Source organism: Doryrhamphus excisus, chromosome 20 (assembly GCF_030265055.1).
Source record: "Doryrhamphus excisus isolate RoL2022-K1 chromosome 20, RoL_Dexc_1.0, whole genome shotgun sequence".
In the NCBI taxonomy this organism is placed as follows: Eukaryota; Metazoa; Chordata; class Actinopteri; order Syngnathiformes; family Syngnathidae; genus Doryrhamphus; species Doryrhamphus excisus.
Window position 1 is genome coordinate 8,235,568 of NC_080485.1, and position 17,750 is coordinate 8,253,317.

The window sequence follows — 17,750 nt, forward strand, 5'->3', positions numbered from 1 at the left end:
ACTCGCGAGACTAGGTAGCACAAGTCTGCTTTTACCATTAACTACTGCAAGATTGTTTCGTATTTTAAGGCAGTCAAAGTGTAGATAATGACGACTTCAAATGCTTTTCATACATAGAGTAATTACTTAAAATAATACGGAAAGGTCAAAAACAAAGAAGATGAAGAAGAAATAGAATTATATGTGCGCAACTGGGATATCCCACGCTTTCGGCGAAGTATGAATGCAGCATTACATCAATTGTCCCATGATGCATTGCGGCGGAGAGTTGCGATTTTTAAATGTGTGCAGGAACATTCGAACTCATCCGACAAATATTTAACAACCTGCCTAATCGAAAATATCCCAATTAATAAAAGTTATAACTTCAATATAATGAAACAGCCCTCTCCGCCTACTAAAAACAAAGTTGAAGAAATGGGTAAGATGGCAACAGCATCGACGCTTAATGTTCCTGAGGATTCAACACGTCATGGTTCCTCGGAAGGTAAATCTGATAAATGTTTGTACATTCTCAACACGAAGTAAGAGTAACTTGTGATCAGGTTATTGGCGTCTAAAAAAATGAACTGTAAGTGTGCAGTGTTGTAAATCAAGAATTTATGAATGTACACTAAGTTGATGATGGCTGCGTCCTTAAAATTGCTATAGTGTTTTCATCTCATCAGTTAAACTACGATGAGTTGATGTGGCTGAAAAGAAGAGTAATCGACTTTTTTTCATTTTCACTGGTTCCACTACAATTTTTCTAGAGGAAAAAACTACATTCTAAGTGTTAAGATGGTCCGTGTCTATCTCCATCTTTTCTTGCCATTTTTGTACATTACAATACTGTTTAACTTATCTTCTCGAGAGTATAGTACCACAATGTGTTCCGAATACCGTCTTTATGCAAACAGAGAAGGTAGTAAGTTCTCCAGACCATGAACATCTGGAGGAATTGGTTGCACCAACTGCCAAGGCTTGATCAACCTCCATCTCTGCAGAACAGCTTTAAATTGTTGACCCTTTTTTTCATTCTGAAATACATGTTATTCTTCACTTATCGGTAACATTGCCTTTTTTTAACCTCTGGCACTTCACCACTTACCTTTGTACAATTTTAAGCTATTCATTGGACAGAACAACTTTCATTTCATCAAATAACTGGAAAGATTGGGGTTATCTTGAACTTTTGACCGGCAGCGTAAGTGTTTTCGTTAAGATTATGTTAAATTTAGGAAAGTTGTCCATTGCTAATCCCAATCACATTTTTTAATGGTAATGGTTTTGTTTCATTTGAACATGCATCAGATTACAATTAAGTGCATCATATAATCAGTTCACAGTTCCACATGTCCAAAAGGAGTAGGAAGAAGCAAAGCTTATTAAATCCTACCCCTCCATCTGGTACTTTTACAATCAGTAACTGTGTGTGTGTGTAACATTTGTTCACTTCCTGCTTTCCTAATATAGTTTAAGGGTTTTTTTTGTTGTTGTTTTGTCACGTATCGAAGTACGAGGTGATATGACCATCCAATGACATAATGGGTATCATAGTAAGTGTCAATATAGGGATATGTATAGCACATCATGACTGGTTCAAGACTCTTCATCCTTGTATTTAGCAAACATCAACTGCTTGTATTGTTTCTTGAATTGGCTCATCGTTGTGCATTGTTTGAGGTCCTTACTCAATCCATTCCATAGTTTGATTCCACATACTGAAATGCTACGGCTTTTTAACGTAGTCCTAGCATATAAGTGTTTAAAATGTAGTTCTTCTCTGAGATCTTATTTCTCCTCTCTTGTAGAGAAGTATTGGATGACATTTTTAGGTAATTGGTTATTTTTATGCCTTATTTTAGCTGTTTGAAGATGAACTATATCAGCAAGTTGAAGTATTTGTGATTTTAGAAATAAGGAGTTAGTATGTTCTCTTTAGGCGGCATTATGAATTATCCTTACTGACCTTTTTTGCAGTACATTTATCGAGTGAAGATTGCTTTTATAGTTATTACCCCATATTTCCATACAATAAGTAAGATATGGTATATTTCTCATTGAGAACAAATTTTGCTTTGTTCAATACTGAAATATTTCTGGCCACCTTATGTTGTTTATTTGTTTCCTTTGTTGACAGGAAACACACTAGAGAGAGACTGCAGCGCAACATCCAATCATCAGCATTGCAAGACATCTGAAAGCAACGCAGAGGAGGACGGCTGCGTCAACGTGGTCTTCCCAGGAAGTGTGACCCAGGAAGGCTGTTGCCGTTTCGTCAGCGAGGTCCTCAAATGTGTTTTATATCAGAGACAACAACTGCCCATGACCTTTGACCAGCTGGTATACTCGCAGAGAAAACAGCAAGGCTCAATATCGGTAAATGTCTGATCATATTGCATATGCATTTTTATCATTATGATGTACATATTAGTTCTAATCAAGTGTGAATGTGGTTGTTTCGTAACCTCTCAGGATAAAGCTGCTGCGAACCAAAGACAAATGCATTTTGCTGATTTAAAGTGGCGAAAGTGTCAAAAGACGCTACAGGACCTAGAGGAGCTTCTACAGCAGCTGGAGGTGCTGTTCTCTCTGAGCAAGGTTCCCCGGGTGCTGCTGCTCATTGGTGGATCCGTCGTCCTCCCCAAGGAGATCTATGAGATCAACATGGAGCAGCTGGTATTGGACAGTGGGGATGAGTGCCTCCGGGTGTCATCATGCTTAAGACATCTCTTCCGCACGCTTTTTGTCGCCGACTTCTTGTCTGACACCAAACCGGTCCGTTTGACGACAACCGCAGTATTAGCACTGGCCCACAGGGACTGTGGGGTAGGTTGGTTCCACCCTAAACTGCACTTTAAACTACCAACTTGTGTGAAAAACAAAATCATTGCACTTTCAAGTGATCCATGTAGCTGCAAGAATACAAAGACAGACAAGGACTGTCAGGAATATGTTTGGTTTCAAGCACCCACGGCCATCAAAGGCTTTTGTCTCTGAGTGAAATGTGTTCTGTATGATGCTTTTTAAATTAGAAGCCTCTATTTTAAGACTTGACATTTGTATACAATATATTTTAATGATTATAAAACTTTTTGGGTTTACTGTAACTACCACAATGTATGTATAGAAACAAATAAATTTATACTTAATCTGTTTGACTTATTTTTCAGGTATCAAAACATGAAGCTGTCTTAAGTATACTTCAGTCCAACGATCATGAGAAAACCCATTCAGGGTTATTTTTGGCACTGAATTGGCTAAAAAGAATGAAAGTTCAGGAGGCCGATATTTGACATCTGTAAAACCTGTTTCAAAACATCAAGTACAATAAACAGTCAATTCAAATGTTTACGTCTATGCTTGATTCTTTGTCAATCGTTGACATTTTATTCAGCGTATTCGACTGCGCCACACATGCTGTGAGTTGTAAAAATCAAAGAAATATACCTTGTACACCGTGAGTCCAATTCAATCTTTTTATCATCTATCATCTTACATTATCAGTCATTAGTGGTGAGTACATACAATGTACATTTGTGAAGCATATCGAAGACAGATAAGAAGGGTTCTGGAGCTGACTCTTGTCTGATAATTGCAACAGTCCTATTGCAAATGATTACATCAACGTCAGAAAAGCAGGAGCGTGTGAACTAGGAGCAATGAACCATTTGACAAAAAGACATTTTTAAGGGTGTCTCAATAATCACAGATTTTTTTACCATTCGCAACAAATCAGGTAGACCAAAACATGCATGAACAGTTTGTGTTCCTACAATGCTGCAAAAACATGTCAACATGTTTCAGTTTCCAACTGCTATTTTGGTGCCAAATTAAATAACTTTCAAGGAGATCTGACAAAAAATACATGTAAATGACATTTAAAGCATGATGTGAAAGTGCCAGTGTATAATATCACTGTTGTTTGGATGCACTTGAGTGCGCTTAACATTCTAATGTGCCCAGAGTAAATCTCATTGCATGATCTTAGAAACAAAGTAACATAAGAACCCATTATGAACACCTACCAATCACATACAAAAGATGAGACCAATTAGAATAAACAAACTTCCACCAACAACCTGTAATCCAAATTTGGATCACCAAAACCCTCATAGATACAAAGGCATCCAATGTTTTTTTTAGGAATTAAACATTATCCACAGAGGAAACTGAAATGTATATGAAATAAAGTAAACGCTTTCAAAATCATGCACGTTTAAAGCTTCTCCACTTTTTGAACAAACTGAATGAGATCAGTGGTGAACAGCTGAGGTTCCTCAAACGCAGCAAAGTGACCACCACGAGGCATGAACGTGTATGAGACAATGTTACGAAACCTGATTTGGGCCCACGATTTAGGGCAATGCATCACCTCTCCGGGGAAAGCAACCAGTCCAGTGGGAACAAATATATTTGTCCTGTCAAAAAACATAGTATTCAGTACATGACAGCAAAAAAAAACACACACAAGCACTGTAGTGTGTTGATGAAGACACATACCTTGCATCCACTCTTTTTTCTGGATTCCCTCTGAAGTGTTCTTTGTAGAAGCGCATGGATGAGACAATGGAGCCTGTGGTCCAATAGATCATGACGTTTGTAAGGAGATCATCCAGGCTAAATTTCCTGTACAAACACAAACACAGTGATTAGAGAGCTCATAAACATTCTTAAAAAATAAAAGAGAAAATATAGTCTTCAACTTTTCCAGTCCTCCATCAGCCAGGTCTCTGTTCTTCATATCAGTCGCAGTGGAAAACTTCTCCAGAATGTAGGCAGCCAAGCCTATAGGAGAGTCATTCACTCCACAGCCTATTAAAACAAAAGCAGTCATGCTTAGTACACCTCACATGCATTTACACACCAAAATATAGTGAAAGCACCAAAGATAAAGTTAAAACTTCAACCCAAAGTCACCAATGATGGCAATGTGGGAAAATGTGATGATAACCATAGCAACTTATTTATAGGTAACTTATTACAAAAGGTAGGAAAGTGGTGCATCTCTATCCTGGTTGCGCTGTACAGTACGAACAAAGAGATAATGAGGCTAAAATGAATGAATTAGGTACAGTGGAACCTCAGTATTTGACAAAAATTACAGGAAAAATGTCTCTCGGTTATTTGCAGTGTGCATAACAAACTGGTGGAGTGCCCAAACAAAGTATATTCTATTCTATAAAGTCTATTTGAGGAACAGATTATGGTGTTAAGTACCACATGAAAGACAAAGAAGCACAAAATATGCTATTTAATACATACATGTCTGTTGAAGTGAGGTTTCTTTATTGATTATGGTTATAGTGAAATCTTATATAACGTCACACAGGACAGCGGATTGAACGACAAAGTTTTGTCTGACTTTTTGTTGCAAATTTTGTTTTGAGTTCAACTTGAATTAAAGCACTTGTGTTCCTACCTGCTGTGTCAGGTTTAGTAGCCTGAATGTGAAAGTACCCAGATTCCTTCAAGATTTCCCACACATGCTTTTCAAAGAACGGGAACAAGCGGCGGACATCTTCACGACACAGGCCCACCAAGAAGGGCAGGTATGGGCCAATCAGGAGGGACAACATCACTTTAAACCCTTTTCTTATATTAAACATGTTTAAATGGAGGCCTTTCACACACCTGGAAAAGACAATAGTTTACCAAAACAAAGCCACTGCAAGTTTTCCATTGAGTGTCTTTTGTGCACTGCGAGCACGATTTCTCATTTTGGAAAAGAATGTTGCAATATCGTCACCATGGGAGCTTGTATGAAGAACATTCCAATGCTGTGACAATACATTGTCAACTGTCGAAAAATTGTTTACTTACTGAGGTTTCATCTGTGCCATGTTAGTGGTGATGAAGGAGCCCCAGTCTCCTCCCTGCAGATAGAACTGGGAGAACCCTAAGCGCTCCATCAGCGTCAGGAAAATTCTAGCAGCAGCCAGAGTGTTGAAGCCTACATAGAAGTATAACGATAGAGATATTTAAGGGTGTGTTAACTAAGTGTGGAAAAAAACACTGTTACTGGTACAAAACCCTGGTGTGCACCAAATGGACCGAGACCACGTGAGAGATTGCACAAGTAAACTCCGGGGTGGTTCAATTCTCTTGAGCTCCATTGTGAATACTATACAAACTAAAAACATAGACCAGAATTAAACTGGTTAACAGGTTTAATACTTTAATAAAAAGTTTAATAAAAACCCCAAATTTAGTATCTCATCAAATTAGAAAAATTCTTACTCATTCACAGTTCAGCGAATACACTGCAATAAAACTTGAAACACTTCACACGGTATTCAAATTGAGATGAGTTTATATGTAAGCAAAAATGTGTTTGAACTACCTCTTCCTCTGTGTGTGTGAAAACAAACCAAAAAAGCTGTTTAAATGTATGTTTTTGAAGCTTTTCTGGAATTTTTGGCAGAAATTTGGCAGAATATAAAAATAATACCACAAATTTAATTTTGATTTGGAATAGTTACATCATATAGTATATCAAAAAGTTGCCCAATCAAGTCCTTACTTAATACAAAGTATCCCAAAAAATGCATACACTTGGTGCAACACATATTAAAGGGGCCCTATTGTGCTTTTTCCACTTTTCTGGTTATACAGATGGCCAGCACTTGCAGTAGTAAATGCAGACCTATGTGTCCGGAAGTCCTCAGGGGCACTTGGGAGTGTGACCAATCACAGCAAAGTGAGTGTAGCTAAAGGAGGGCTGGGGGTGGAGTAAATTAGAGCAACCGTTTTAAGTCGGTTTTAGGATGTTTTCCGATGCCATGTGCTTCATGTTGTCAGTACTGTCTGAACCAGAACGGATGTCAAATCAGGAACAAGTAAAGACAAAACAATAAAATGTTTGTAAATTCTATTCCATTTTGAAATTTGTTTTTTTATACACTTCAGAGTCTCGAAACAAAAGTGCAAATTACAAACAGCATGCCACTTTTCTATTATGGACACATACCTTGTTTATGAGGCGCCTCAGAGAAACCATAGCCAGGTATAGATGGGCATATGACCTCAAAGGTAATACCATTGTGGTTCTCTGTGAGAAGTGGCAGGATCTTGTAGAATTCAAAGAAGGAGCCCGGCCAGCCGTGGACAAGCATGAGTGGGACAACCTTTTGATTCTTGTGTTGAGTAGGACGCACATGGATGAAATGAACATCGATTCCTATTGAGAGAGGGGAAAGTTGACTTTCTTTAAAACTTTACAAATGTTTTTTTTTTCAGTGAAGGGATCTAAAACTCCTTTTTGAGGCATATCAAACAAATTACCCTCTATTTTGGTTTTGAAGTGTGGATATTTGTTCAGCACTGCCACTTGTTTCTTCCAATCAAACTCATGTCTCCAGTAGGAAGCCACACTCTTAAGGTACGTTGAATTGAACCCATAGTGGAAGCCGCTGTCTTCCAGTGGATCAGCATAGCGGGCTTTGTCAATGCGCTCATGGAGGTCCTGTTGAATTGGCATGCACACATTTTGCTCTCTAGTCAAGCTTTTTGTACTATAAACATGGCAACATGTTTCAGAAACAAATACCTTAATTTCATCATCTGAGGTTTGAATCTCAAAGGAATAGATCTTGTCATCCTCTGACCGTGGCCTCTCGCCTGCTCCCCACCATCCTTCGCCAAGAGGAATAGTTTGGACTTTTTGGCGTCTTCTGTGCAGCATGTACAGCAGCACAACCCCTGCAGCCACACTTGTCCCAATCATGATCTGCTTTTGGAAAGCATCCAAACCAGCAAATGAGTCTCTGCAGGACAAAATGAAAAGAGGAGTAAACACACCATTTGAATGATTCAATTTAGTCGTATATCAACTGTTGGGTGAGTTTTAAGAAGCTGCATGTCATTGCATCTCCGGAAAAGGTCGGAAGTCAGAATTTTTTTTAATTAGAAGAACAGGACTCCATTAACAGCAAATCTTCCAATCATCCAACTGTAAGTTGTTGTCAGTAATAGTGATGTTCACTTAAGGGGAAGAAAAGACAATTGTGGTAAGTTATTTTAACATGACTTTAGACAGAATTAGTATTCAGACAATATTGTACTATATTGTTCTAATCAATTATTGGAAGTGAAAAGAAAATATAAACTTGACACATCAGTGGCAAGCAGATATAAATACCATAATAGGTAAGAGAAAGATAACAGGCTTTTCAAATGATCAGTTCATTGATGAAGCATATGTACGGGCTGCACGGCGAACGAATGGTTAGCGTGCAGGTCTCACAGCTAGGAGAACCGATTTAAATTCCACCCTCGGCCATTTCTGTGTGGAGTTTGCATGTTCTTCCCGTGCATGCAAGGGTTTTCTCCGGGTACTCCGGCTTCCTCCCACAATTAACCCACGCTAGGTTAATTGGCGACTCCAAATTGTCCATAGGTATGAATGTGAGTGTGAATGGTTGTTTGTCTATATGTGCCCTGTGATTGGCTGGCGACCAGTCCAGGGTGTACCCCACCTCTCGCCCGAAGACAGCTGGGATAGGCGGTAGTAAATGAATAAATAAATATGATAAAACTAGGGCAGATGTGTCCAAACTTTTAAGAAATGAAATATTTCACTCTGCATATGGACACATTATAGAAAATAAGAATTTAACTTGTTGAATTGAAGATGCACCAGTATACTTACAGTACATACAAAGCTTACAGTACAAAAGTAATTATATTAGCATCAATATATCTGCTTTTTCTCTCATTGTGTCGTTGTCGTCTTTGTGTTTACTTTATTTTTTCTTCTACAGTGTGCCAAGGGTCAATAATAAATGAGTCATCTAGTGGCTAATAGTCCTGTCCCTGCCTGACGTCCCTGAAAGAAGGTGAAAATTTACTTACTTCAAAAACTGCACTCGTTGCATTTTGTTCCAAAACGCCCACGTGTGGTTCAGTAATCTCAAGTAGAGCAGAGGTAATTCACTGTAATCTCTTCTAGAGGAAGGCAAAATAAGGTATTGGCACCTAATGGAATCCGTTTAAATTGCGCCAACTAGTGGATGAACGTTTCCCCGCGTCAAAACGAGCACCTCTAAACTGCGCAAAGACCACAGAAACAACTGCAACAGTCGACCAAGGCCAACAACTTTTAGAGGCTCCTCCTCCAGCAGGGACCAGCAATCCTCCCACTTCCTGGTTTTGTCACATGTTGTCATATTTACACTGACGTCACGACCAGGCAGGAAGTGATAAATGATTACACAGTGTACAATATATTCACTTACCCCGAGCTGAGTATAAAATAAAGTTACACGCTGTGCGTACATTTATACTTTTACGTGCTTTTATAAAATAGATGGATATTTACATAATGATTATATGTGTATATATAAATGTGTAAATTATACTGCAGAAATATGACCTACATGCTGTCAATTAAAACCTGCGCAGCAGTAAAGAAACATTTACAGTGTTACGAAAGCTTAACAATCAACATACAAAATCATAAACCACTAATGTATTTTTTTATGTATTTTATGTTCTTTTCATGACCACAAGGAACAACATGAATGTTATTTAAATGTACTTATATTATATTGATATTTAATTGGTATTCATACAATGCAACATTTATTTCAGTAATGTCATTAATACATTTAATAGACTATAATCTAAATAATCACTGGCTTGTTATAAAGTAATTGCACAGAGAAACGAATTGCCTTTATATTGTGTGGGAGTTCCACAACATACACTTTGTCTTGTCCAGTGCCCTGTTAACTCCAACAACCAGTGTTATAAATATACATTTTTATGACACAAACCTACCTTTGCTTTTGGGGAACTTGAAAAATAACAAATCTGCTCTTTTAGGCTGTCCATTACTGCAATTAATGGCTGAACAGTGTCGAGGACATGTTCCAATGCAAGGTTCCTGGATTATGCTCACCATCATGGCGGCCTAACCAACGCAGGTCATAATACGGAAGTGCAACCGCAGTACTACGCCCCAAGACAGTTTTAACTCTAGTGTCCTCGAGTCTCCCTGTTCATTTATCTCCAGTTCAGATGCAAATCTAATGTATTTTAAACTTTAATATATTTATTTTCTCACAGATATGATGTAATGTCATAAAACAATGTAATATGTTACAATACTAAATTGAGCGGCAGGAGCCCAAAGATAAGGTGCTGAATTCCAAAGGAGGTTTGTAGGTCATCAGTGATGTTCCATGGTGATACATGTCTGGCTGGCCGAGAATTCCATCCTGATTGTTGTCTGTAGTAGTTTAAGATATAGCATTCTATTTGTGTGAAACAACATACTGTCGTTTAATGTTGTTGTTTAATTGTTTAATGTGTTATATCATATTCATGACAACCCAATACTAGTGAATATTATTATTCTAAATATTTCTCTTTCTTCACTTTGTTGTCCATCCATGGCTGTGTTTTGTCTCTTGATGCGGCGTCACAGCCAAAATGGAGCACTTCAGAAAGTTCACTGGGGGGCATTTGATTAACTTTCACTGATATTATGAGGTTGTTTACAGGCAGATAACAATAGTATGACAAAAATGTTTTATTATGTGAGTACTTTTATTTTGTCATTTCTTTGGTAAAAACACGTTTTGGCTTCATAAGCACTTTCCTGTGAAATATATTCACTTCCTGTTTCAATATTTTTCAATGCTTTTTTGACATGGTGTATAACACATTGCAAAATCACTAAAACGTAATAAACAGGAAATGTTGATTTGTTTTACTGTGAGAATTACTTAATATTACTTTACTTTGTAGTTTGAAACATTCTTATAGATTAGAGAGACCCTCAGTAATGTGCAAAATAAGAAACAATGCAATATGAAATGCAACTTAGAGGAAAAGGTGCACTATTTAAATTACATTTTACATTAGTGCATTACAATTTAAAGCATGATGTGAAAGTGCCAGTCATGATATTGCTGTTATTTGGATGCACTTAAGTGTGCTTCACAGTTCTGTGTGTCTAAGAGTACATTACATAGAACATGGTAGTGTAAACAATGATCTTGGAAACAAAGAAGCATACAGGACCAATTAGGGACGTCTAATCAGGAAGAAAAACAGCACCAACCATCATTAGACACGAAACTAAGCAACCTAAATTCGGATCAACCCCGAAGAGTACACCTTCATAGATACTAATCCACCCATTTGTTTCCATTATAGGAATGATACATTATCCACTGAGGAGAGCATGCACGTTTAAAGCTTCTCCACTTTTTGAACAAACTGAATGAGATCAGTGGTGAACAGCTGAGGTTCCTCAAAGGCAGCAAAGTGACCACCGCGAGGCATGAACGTGTAGGACACAATGTTACAAAACCTAATATGGGCCCATGATTTAGGGCAGTGCATCAGCTCCCCGGGGAATGCAGCCAGGCCAGTCGGAACAAATATCCTGGTCCTGTCAAAACATAGTCATACATAGTATTCAGCACATGACTCTGAAAATCACACACATACTGTAGTGTGGCGATGAAGGCACATGCCTTGCATCCACTCTTTTCTCTGGATTGTTCTTGAAGTTTTCTTTGTAGAAGCGCATGGATGAGACAATGGAGCCTGTGGTCCAATAGATCATAACGTTTGTCAGGAGGTCATCCAGGCTAAATTTCCTGCACAAACACATAGCTATTAAAAACCTCGAAAGCATTGCGGGGAAAAAAAAGATCAAATGTAGTCTTCAACCTTTCCATTCCACCATCCGCCAGGTCTCTGTTCTTCATGTCAGTCCAGGTGGAGAACTTCTCTAGAATGTAGGCAGCCAAGCCTATAGGAGAGTCATTCACTCCACAGCCTGTTAAAACAAATGCAGTCATGCTTACATGTAACTTTAGATCCCTTACAGTTTGTCTGACTTTAGAAGTTGATTTTTGCAGAAAATTTAGATCAAATTCAACTTGAATTAAAGCACTTGTGTTCCTACCTGCTGTGTCAGGTTTAGTAGCCTGAATGTGAAAGTACCCAGATTCCCTCAAGATTTCCCACACATTCTTTTCAAAGAACGGGAACAAGCGGCGGACATCTTCACGACTCAGGCCCACCAAGAAGGGCAGGTATGGGCCAATCAGGAGGGACAACATCACTTTAAACCCTTTTGTTACATTAAACATGTTTAAATGGAGGCCTTTCACACACCTGCAAAAGACAAGAGTTTTCTAAAACAAAGCCACATAAGTTTCCATGAATTAATTTGCAGCATCATTGTCTTTTGTGCATTGTGAGCATTATTTCTCAATTTGGATAAGAATGTTGCTATATTGTCATCAATGGGAGCTTGTGTGGAAGAAATTCCAATGCACTGACAATGTATTGTCAACTGGTGAAAAATGTTGTTTTGCAGACTGTCCCACTTACTGAGGTTTCATCTGTGCCATGTTGGTGGTGATGAGAGAGCCCCAGTCTCCTCCCTGCAGATAGAACTGGGAGAACCCTAAACGTTCCATCAGCTTCAAGAAAATTCTAGCAGCAGCCAGAGTGTTAAAGTCTACAGAGAAGTATAAAGATAGAGATGTTTAATGGTGTGTTCATACTTGTTATTCTTGGTTTGGTTAAAAGAAACCCTGATGTGCACCGAATGGACCAACACCATCCTCCCACATTCCAAATTGGGTTAATTGGCGACTCCAAATTCTCCATCGGTACAAATGTGAGTGTGGTGTGAATGGTTGTCTGTCTATGCGTATGTGCCCTGTGATTGGCTGGCTACCAGTCCAGGGTGTACCCATCCTCTTGCCCGAAGACAGCTGGGATAGGCTCCAGCACGCCCTCGACCCTTGAGAGGATATGCAGTAGAAAATGAATGTTTTACGCTCAGTGAATGCACTGCAATAACATTCCTGAGTCTTTAAATGGTCGTAATGACGTCCTAAAACCTATAAGAACTTTTGTACAACATTCAAGTGTGAACGCACTGTAAAAATACATACAGCATGTCTTTTTTTCAATTTGGGACTCCTACCTTGTTTATGAGGCGCCTCAGAGAAACCATAGCCAGGTATAGATGGGCATATGACCTCAAAGGTAATACCATTGTGGTTCTCTGTGAGAAGTGGCAGGATCTTGTAGAATTCAAAGAAGGAGCCTGGCCAGCCGTGGACAAGCATGAGTGGGACAACCTTTTGATTCTTGTGTTGAGTAGGACGCACATGGATGAAATGAACATCGATTCCTATTGAGAATGAAAAATTGAAAACATTTCTCGAACACATGTACAGATATCACCATGTTGACAAAAAAAAACAACACTACTAGTATAGCAACCCTGCAACTTTTTTTTCCAGTGAAGGCATCTAACACTCCTTTTCGAGGCATATCAAACAAATACCTTCTATTTTGGTTTTGAAGTGTGGATATTTGTTAAGCACTGCCACTTGTTTTTTCCAATCAAACTCATGTCTCCAGTAGGAAGCCACACTCTTAAGGTACGTTGAATTGAACCCATACTGGAAGGCGCTGTCTTCCAGCGGATCAGCATAGCGGGTTTTGTCAATGCGCTCATGGAGGTCCTGTTGAATTGGCATGCACACATTTTGCTGTCTCGTCAAGCTTTTTGTACTATACCATGGCAACATGTTTCAAAAACAAATACCTTAATTTCATCATCTGAGGTTTGAATCTCAAAGGAATAGATCTTGTCATCCTCTGACTGTGGCCTCTCGCCTGCTCCCCACCATCCTTCGCCAAGAGGAATAGTTTGGACTTTTTGGCATCGTCTGTGCAGCATGTACACCAGTGCAACCCCTGCAGCCACACTTGTCCCAATCACGATCTGCTTTTGGAAAGCATCCAAACCAGCAAACGAGTCTCTGCAGGAAGACCAGTCCAGTTTACAATATTATTATTTTTTCCACATTAATTAATATATATATTTTTGGGGGGGTTTGTTATAAGGTGTATGCCATTATCATTAAACCTATTGGGCAATACATTGCTGAAATATTTTACTCTTTGTATAGTGAATTTATAGGATATAAGAACAAATGAAATAAAATAACTTTTAATAACTCAAAATTATAAAAATAACTTTTTTATATACCTGTATAGTTAAAGTTTCTGTTTCTGCTTTTTCTCTATACTTTGTCTGTGTCTGCTTGTCTGTCTATTGCCAAGGGCCAATAATAAATGAGTCAGGGACGAACTTTGGACAAAATGATCTAGGGCTACTAACCCTGTCTTTCAATCCTAGTTGCGTCCCTGGTAAAAGTTTACTTACTTCAAAAACTGCACCCGTTGCATTTTGTTCCAAAAATGTGTGATTCAGTAATCGTAATAGTAATAGTCGTGATAGTACAACAGAGGTAATTGACTTCTAACGGACCGCAGAATAAGATACGTTTAAAATGAGCCAACTCCTCAAATATCTACAGGAGTTAAAAAAACGAGCACCCCTAATATGACCAAATACCACAGAAATAAATGATGAGTCCAAGGGTCTGCAGCCGACGAAGGACCCAGCCTACTCGGTCGAGGAAGGCCAGACTTCCGAAGGTTCCTCCTCCAACAGCGACTAGCAGTCCTCACACTTCCTGGTTGTGTCACGTGGTCTCATATTTACCCGGACGGAATGACGATAGCATTTCTGATATATTGGAATTGGAGCGCGAAAAACATAACAAAAGTCAAGGGCAGCAGGTTTTACAAGAAAGAGAAGAGAGAATTGCCAATATAAAAAAAATAGTAATTTAAGTTTTGAGTTTGAATATATTTATTTTATTTGGAGGGACAACATTACTTACCCTTCAAATTACACGTGTTTAAGTGGAGGCCTTTCACACACATGCAAAAGATAAGCGTTTACCAAAATAAAGCCACTGAAGCGACGGGCACTGCAAGTTTTGAACGAAACTCACAGCCTCCCTGTACTTTGAAGCAAGTTCCTGGTGGGTGTCGAGTGGAGGGTGGGAGAGATCAATACACAAACCAAGATAGAATATGCCCAAAATTTATTGCTGACACCACAAACCTAATACAGACGTCCGGGCTTATCACACCCCCTGTCGGCCTATCATTTTAAGCGGGTCTTAGAACAGCTAAACTGCAAAAAGTTGCTTCTGTCCCTATTTTTTTTTTTTACATATTTCAGATTGTGCAGATGCGGCATCGGCTGGCCAATAAGAAGTTGCCATCACCCTGGACTGCGGCAGATGTTGTCCAGTCGGAGATGGTAGGTGGATGCCGCGGGTGACCTCCTGACCTGCAAGCAAACTGCAAGAGATATTTCCCCATAACCCGTAACTCATGGGGGTGTGTGTCTGCTTTGCACAGACACTCTTTGTTCCATATCTGTGTGTAACTAAACCAGTAAAAAGGGGTTATAATAAAGTAATCAGTCTGATGTGTTCCACGACTAAGTGTTGTCTATATTCAGGCATGTGAGTGTATCAAGCCAAACTGTGAGATGAGTGACTAAAACAATATAATGAATATGAATATACCTTCAGTTTCCATGAAGTAATTTGCAGCATCAGTGTCTTTTGTGCACTGCAAGCATTATTTCACAATTTTGATAAGAATGTTGCAGTACTGTCATGCGGTGATAATACATTCTCAAGTGTTGGGAAACTATTGTTTTGAAGACTGTCATACTTACTGAGGTTGCATCTGAGTCATGTTGGCGGTGATGATGGAGCCCCAGTCATCTCCCTGCACACAGAACTGTAAGAACCCGAAACACATTAGCTTCAGGGAAATTTTGACAGCATGAGAGTGTCAAAGTGTACATTGATGGATAGATGGGTTGGTGTATTGATGTATGGATGGATAGTATCTCATAAAATGTGCACAATTGTTGAAAAAAAGTTCAATATTGTGAACTACTGGCTCATCAAATGAAGTGCAAAAACATGTTCCTCAGTGTGCAGAATTGGCCCAATGGTAAAAAAAAAAATGAAAAAAATACCAGTATAAATATTTTTTAGTTTTTCTAGACAAGAATATGACGACCAAATGTGAACCCGGTCTAAAAATTATAATTTTAATTCTAATCTAATTTTATTTCTACAAAGTTCCGGCCAGAGTAAAAAAAAAAAAAAAAGCAAAAACGAGCACCGCCTAATCTGCCAGCAACCACAAACCGGAAATCAAGTTTGTCAGGACGATGTTGATTGGGGCACACAACAGCCAATCACATCGCGTGACGCAGTTTTTTTATACAAAAGAAAGAGCAGTGCGTTGTTGTTGTTAGTGTGTTTCCGGAGTGACACGAAGGTCGCGATGTTTTGGAGGCTTCTTTTCCTTATACCCGGCGCAGTTTGTGCCGCTGGTTTAGTTGGTGGCTTCTCCGACGTGGATGCCAATAACCGGAATATGCAAAACGCCCTGAGCTTTGCCATTGTCGAACACAACAAGGCAACGAACGATCTGTACCTCAACCAAATGACAGAACTTGTGAGGGCTCAGCAGCAGGTTAGTGACGTGCGACGATCAACACAAAATGTATCTAAAAGCGCTTTATTTGTAGCGTTTATAGAATTTAAACCATCTTTACATTAGCTTTATTCACACTACAGCTAAGGCTTGTGTTTCGTGTATGGGTTCTGCTTTTTCAAATACAGTACAGTACATCCGTGATGTGATTGTCTCGTCATTTTTAAAATGCACAATTAGAGTTGTGGCATTGTGTATTTTTGCAGGTAGTCAACGGCATTAAGTACAGACTCACTGTGAAATTGGCAAAGACCTCTTGCAGGAAGGACAACCCAGAGGAACATTGCGCTGTGTTCCAAGACCCGCCAATGGCTAATGTAAGATTCTGCATATTTAGTTTATTTAAATATATTATTTAGATATTTTAAATGACAAAGTGCCCTGTTCAGTTTTATGTTTGAAAATGTATTGTCAACGGTTGGATATTTTTTTTTCTTTCTGTTAGCTAATAACTATATGTTGTACATTCTGCATACAGTAATCATCATTAGATCATCATTGTAGCTAAGTGTTATCAATAACTAACACAGAGATTGCAGCTAATTAGTCATGCACACATTTTAGTAACACATATAGGCCTACTGTATAATTAAGCATTCTCAAGTTAAGTTGTTCATGAAGTTAGACACAACATGGGTTGATTTGTAAAGCATGTGTTCTTTAGGCTGTTTGATGCAATGGGTTGCAGAGATTAAGAAAGGAAATGCACATCAGGGTTTTAATCACAGTGCAGCATCCAGGAACCCAAAGAGCGGAGAACGTGATGAAATGCAGGCTATCCAACAAACCCGGGCAGGGAGTTTTATTTTTATTTTTTTTTAATGTTATGTACACAGAATGAACTATATAACAATATATATAAACAATACATACTGTTCCATGTGGACTAATCATATCTTTATATTTCACATTTTGTTTCCTCAGGCTTACCAGTGCACATTCGAGGTTGTGAGCAAGATATGGTTGGGCGAAATGACTCTGACGAAAACAGAATGCTCACATTGAACCACCTAAGAAAATGTGTTTGAAATCAGCTTTAGACTATTGTATCCCTGTGTGAGTCAATCTTATAAAGTGCAATGATATGTATAATGATTATCATATTTTTGGAGCGTGTGGGAAATTTTAAACTAGTATTTCCAAATAAATATAGTTGTCCCTTGCCACTTTGCAAATGATGTGGCTTCACTCCCGCATCAATTTCAGTACAATTTTTCACTTCCTGTATTCCATGTGTGATTTTTAAATTGTAATGGAGTTGTTAAGATTTTTTTCACAATCATAATAATTATCAATACAAATGATAATAAATATAGATACACACAAGTTTAAGACTCTTCTTC

The 17,750-nt window shown here is 38.6% G+C and overlaps 4 protein-coding genes across 5 annotated transcripts; 2 read left to right on the plus strand and 2 right to left on the minus strand.

Annotated features, from left to right (window-relative positions):
- The first annotated feature begins 239 nt into the window (after window positions 1-239).
- Window positions 240-3,106, plus strand: mad2l1bp (MAD2L1 binding protein). Its single transcript, XM_058058729.1, has 3 exons — window positions 240-487; window positions 2,123-2,361; window positions 2,458-3,106. The coding sequence occupies exons 1-3, from the start codon at window positions 376-378 to the stop codon at window positions 2,980-2,982; spliced, it is 876 nt and encodes a 291-aa protein (XP_057914712.1). The 5' UTR covers window positions 240-375; the 3' UTR covers window positions 2,983-3,106.
- A 341-nt stretch (window positions 3,107-3,447) lies between these two features.
- LOC131107934 (epoxide hydrolase 1-like) lies at window positions 3,448-9,097 on the minus strand. The gene is made up of 9 exons (XM_058058457.1): window positions 8,836-9,097; window positions 7,532-7,748; window positions 7,267-7,447; window positions 6,953-7,162; window positions 5,806-5,935; window positions 5,405-5,616; window positions 4,689-4,797; window positions 4,486-4,611; window positions 3,448-4,403 (listed from the first exon to the last, which is right to left on the minus strand). The coding sequence occupies exons 1-9, from the start codon at window positions 8,856-8,858 to the stop codon at window positions 4,202-4,204; spliced, it is 1,410 nt and encodes a 469-aa protein (XP_057914440.1). The 5' UTR covers window positions 8,859-9,097; the 3' UTR covers window positions 3,448-4,201.
- Window positions 9,098-10,501: 1,404 nt separating this feature from the next.
- On the minus strand, window positions 10,502-14,521 carry LOC131107951 (epoxide hydrolase 1-like). 2 transcript variants are annotated; one of them, XM_058058480.1, is made up of 9 exons: window positions 14,387-14,521; window positions 13,571-13,787; window positions 13,307-13,487; window positions 12,941-13,150; window positions 12,337-12,466; window positions 11,906-12,117; window positions 11,668-11,776; window positions 11,469-11,594; window positions 10,502-11,383 (listed from the first exon to the last, which is right to left on the minus strand). In XM_058058480.1, exons 2-9 carry the CDS (start codon window positions 13,703-13,705, stop codon window positions 11,182-11,184), a joined length of 1,305 nt encoding a protein of 434 aa, XP_057914463.1. In that variant the 5' UTR covers window positions 13,706-13,787; window positions 14,387-14,521; the 3' UTR covers window positions 10,502-11,181. The 2 variants fall into 2 exon arrangements, with proteins under 2 accessions (XP_057914463.1, XP_057914462.1); XM_058058479.1 differs by having other exon boundaries at window positions 14,195-14,503.
- A 1,623-nt stretch (window positions 14,522-16,144) lies between these two features.
- cst3 (cystatin C (amyloid angiopathy and cerebral hemorrhage)) lies at window positions 16,145-17,733 on the plus strand. The gene is made up of 3 exons (XM_058059150.1): window positions 16,145-16,386; window positions 16,614-16,724; window positions 17,332-17,733. Exons 1-3 carry the CDS (start codon window positions 16,195-16,197, stop codon window positions 17,410-17,412), a joined length of 384 nt encoding a protein of 127 aa, XP_057915133.1. The 5' UTR covers window positions 16,145-16,194; the 3' UTR covers window positions 17,413-17,733.
- Window positions 17,734-17,750: the final 17 nt, after the last annotated feature.